General features: G+C 46.5%; 1 protein-coding gene across 1 annotated transcript; it reads right to left on the bottom strand.

Moving 5' to 3' along the window:
- Window positions 1–333: 333 nt before the first annotated feature.
- On the bottom strand, window positions 334–3,974 carry TP53RK (TP53 regulating kinase). The gene is made up of 2 exons (XM_060030688.1): window positions 3,661–3,974; window positions 334–2,073 (listed from the first exon to the last, which is right to left on the bottom strand). The coding sequence occupies exons 1-2, from the start codon at window positions 3,941–3,943 to the stop codon at window positions 1,595–1,597; spliced, it is 762 nt and encodes a 253-aa protein (XP_059886671.1). The 5' UTR covers window positions 3,944–3,974; the 3' UTR covers window positions 334–1,594.

Here is a 3,974-nt window from a genome sequence, read left to right as displayed (position 1 = left end):
TTGGACAAGCTCCCCCCTTCTGAGCCCGTTTCTCTATCGAATGGTGACAATACCTAATTTAGCGTTGTTTTAGATTCAATGCCTGACGTGTAGTAACCAAACAATGATGTCAGTTCTCTCAACCAGTCACCACTACCCAGAAAGGGAAGTTTTCTTTCATTCCTGGGCATCTGCCGTGTGCAGAGTGATAACTGTGGTGAACAAAACTGACACAGTCCAAGTTGCTCCAGAATGTTCACTCCATGAGAACAGGCTTGTCCATCTTGCTCATCATCGCACCTGGTACCCAGTACAGTGCCCACACTCAAAATATTGACTTGCTAGTTAGAGCTTGCAGGAGGAAAGTGTTTTATTATACCCACCTCCCTCCCAACACACACACAAATTCTTTGGGGGAAGAAACTGGGCAAGGATAAGTGTGAGCTAATTCGCGGTACTTTTGCATCTTAATACAGTTTTCCTGCACCTTCTCTTAAACCAGGTTTTATCAAACTTCAGTCATTTCCAAGCTACTTCCCTATCTTTGCTCAATCTACTTACTGTCTTTGATATAAACCGGCTTCTTTACCTATAGAAATTAAAAGGAACTTTATACCAATCACTTCTTAATTAGAAGATAGCCATAAAAACACAGAGCAACAAAAATAAAAAGTCTTGTACAGGGGCTTCCCTGGTGGCGCAGTGGTTGAGAGTCCACCTGCTGATGCAGGGGACACGGGTTTGAGCCCGGTCCGGGAAGATCCCACATGCCGCGGAGCGGCTGGGCCCGTGAGCCATGGCCGCTGAGCCTGCACGTCCGGAGCCTGTGCTCCGCAACGGGAGAGGCCGCAACAGTGAGAGGCCCATGTACCGCAAAAAAAAAAACAAAAAAAAATAAAAAAAAACCCTCTTGTACAGAAATACATAAATTTCAGTTGCCTGAAAGCTATGAGCCTGCTTTTTTTAAAAAGGAGAAACTGGAGTTAAGCGGCATTTTTCATCATTTTTTTTTACCATGACCCTCAAAAAGAACTGTATTTTACATCAAAACCTAGTACATACCATTGTCTATATACACATTTCAAACAAGTTTCATAAAACAATACTTACAATACTACATGTAATGTGCTCTGATATTTTCTAATCTCTGATTCCATTTCTTTCTTAAAATGCTGGTTGTAACCCACTGTACTGGTTTCAAAGAGGAGTCTGTCATGAACACAACAACAAAAAAGGCTGGGTTAGAGGGCTGATAAAGACATACTGTCACCAACTGAGACTCTGTCCTTGCCTCACCAGGACTGAAAACAGAATAAGGTTCTCAGTATGTGGTTCACTGTTTTGTAACGCCATGCCCTTGATCTGAGGTGTACACGGCACAATTGCAGAGAAAGCCTGAGATTTATTCTGAACGCCCAGTTCTGCCAGACATGTCTTATGTACAGAGTAAGCTCTTGAGAACAGTCAACCGCAGATGATAATGCCTAAGAAGCATGATCACAGACGGCACCTAAAAATATCCCACCACCTTTATTTAGGTCGAATCTCATATTCATAGCACTCCTTCAAAGTTACTGTGAACAGCTTAACCGTCTGTGGTCATCACAGAATTCTTCTACCCCACCATGGACCTCTTTCTCCCTCTCAGGCGCACCTCATCTAATTTTTTAAGCACTGGCCTGGCCTTTCTGGAGGCAGCGGAGTAGCTCTTCAGAAAGGCTTCAAACACAGTCTCGGTGTTGGGATGGGTACTAAGGAAGGCTTTCTCTAGCACGTACAGGTCAACTCCCTTATCTTCCGGAAGGGCTGAAATGAAACTCAGCCCAAAGTCTATGAGCACGATGTTCAGCTGTTCCAGGGGAGGTTTCAGGAGCATGTTGGACGTGGTGAGATCACCATGAATGACGTCTTCATCGTGCATTCGAGCCAAAACCTGTCCGATTGCCTTGGCTAAGCCAAAGAGACTTTGGGGAGATTTTTCAGTCTCCATAGTGGATTCGATATAATCTCGAACAGTCACTGAGCCTTCGATTTCTTCCATGAATAAGCAGTTGGAAGCATGGTCCACAAAAAAGACAACCGGGGCACATATTCCTGCAACCAAGACATAAGGGGTCATTGAATTAGATACTTTTTTTTTTTTTTTAAATAGTAAGCTTAATTTTCAAAGACTGAGCCAGTTTTTTACAGTGTGTATCTGCGTATTTCGGGAAAAAGATTTAGGAATGCTGCAGAATGGTAGAGCTTAACTTCTCTGGAAGTTTCCCCTGCAGGACTGTGCTAAGACCACCCCATAGCTAAGGTGAGCAGAGCCAAAGCTCCCTCCTCCCTTCCACCCTTTATGATTGGACTTCATTTGTCATACTTATTCGCTAAAATACAAAACAAAATGAAGAGCCAGAAGGGTAAGCACAGCCCAGTCAGAGCCGTTTCTACCTGACAAGGACACCAGCAGGAGGCCAAGCCATGTGCCGGCTTAGAGATTCATCTTTATAGAGAGGAAGGACAAGTTCAAATCCCTGCTCCCTTCCTTATTAGCCGTATAACTTTAAAGTCACATTAATTTCTCTAAGCTGCCATTTCTGCTTCTATAACATGCGATCAATACTTCCAATAATTCAATGACTTCTCTGAATTTGAAGATTCAATGAATCTTCATTGAATGTCAATCACCCTCAAGACACTTCTAGATACTGGAGACAGATCTGTTGGGATACAGCAGAAAACAAAGCAGGCATGATCCCTGCTTAACAGAACTCAGATCTTGGAGAGGGTGAAAACAGAAAATATGAACACGTGAATAATGTCGTTAAATATGATCAAGGGCAGAGGTGCATCTGCTTGTCCGCTACTGGATTTCCTCCAGATCTCCCTGCACCTAACAGTGTCTTGGAGTACAGCAGACACCTAAAAAATACCAATGACAGAAACAAAGGTAGGAAGTGTAAAAGTGAAAAGCCAGTGTTTCTGGGTCAGAGGGATATGGGCTGAGAGCCTGGCTGGGTCGCTTGGGCAAGTTACTCCTCTGAGCCTACGTTTCTCATCTGAGGACAAGGTTTACGGTCATGGTGCAATGATGTTTTAATGAAAAAATAAACAGTTGAATGAAATCTAATGTTTACTGAGCGCCACAAGTCAGTCCTATGTTCAAACATAATACATGGCATACACATCTCGTCTAATGGCCACAACATCCCTATGAGATGGATATAGCTACAATGACTTCCCTTTACATGTGAGGAAACTGAGGCTGAGATTATATAACTTTGCTGAAAGGCTAGATATGAAGCAGCGGAGTATTTGAACCCAGAGAGCCTGGCTCCTGGGCAAGTACCTGTAATTACGTCTGCTTCTTAAAAGGAAAAAAAGATAACGATCGAAAATTGAGACGGTACAAATGGGGAAACCGAGGTTAAGGGCAGTTAAATGACATGCGCAACGCTGAGCAAGAGTGGCAGAGCCAGAACTGAACCAGGCGCCAATGGCTCCGGGACAAATGCTAGTCGCTGCAAGGCCAAGCGGCTTCTGAAGAGTTAATGAACGAAAAGGATAAAAGGATCACATTTCTTAACGGAAAGCCATGCAGAAGGTACAAACAGAGAAACTGAGGCAAATCGCGGCCCGCAGCGCAGGGGAGCCCCTTACCCGCGTCCCCCACGCCCCCAAGCCGGGCCGCCTCACCTGCGCGGCGACAGCGGAGCAGCGCCCGGGCCTCCTGCACCGTCCGTCGCCGGCCGAGCCGCGCCTCCAGCGCCGGGTGTCGGTAGCCCTTGGGGAAGCGGTACTTCACCACGGCCGCGCGGCCCTGGAAGCGGCCGCGGAACACGCGCGCCTCGGCGCCCTGCTTCACCAGCTCTAGGCCGCTTAAGAAGCGTCTGCTCCGCTCCCGGGCCGCTACCAGTGCTTCGGCCGCGGGCGCCAGCCCCTCGTTCAGCTCACTGTCAACACGACCTACCTCCGCCATGTTTGCGCCTCCGCATAGCCGCTTGGAGACC

The sequence above is a fragment of the Delphinus delphis genome, chromosome 15 (genome assembly GCF_949987515.2).
Source record: "Delphinus delphis chromosome 15, mDelDel1.2, whole genome shotgun sequence".
In the NCBI taxonomy this organism is placed as follows: domain Eukaryota; kingdom Metazoa; phylum Chordata; class Mammalia; order Artiodactyla; family Delphinidae; genus Delphinus; species Delphinus delphis.
Note: the sequence above shows the minus strand (reverse complement) of the source record. Positions and strands in the feature narration are given on the sequence as shown.

What these genes read in the sequence shown, in the direction of transcription:
- TP53RK (XM_060030688.1), bottom strand. Translation starts at nt 3,943, where the DNA reads ATGGCGGAGGTAGGTCGTGTTGACAGTGAGCTGAACGAGGGGCTGGCG. An exon ending in GCTCCGCTGTCGCCGCGCAG is followed by an intron (nt 2,074 to 3,660) that starts GTGAGGCGGCCC and finishes TCTTGGTTGCAG; the next exon opens with GAATATGTGCCCCGGTTGTC.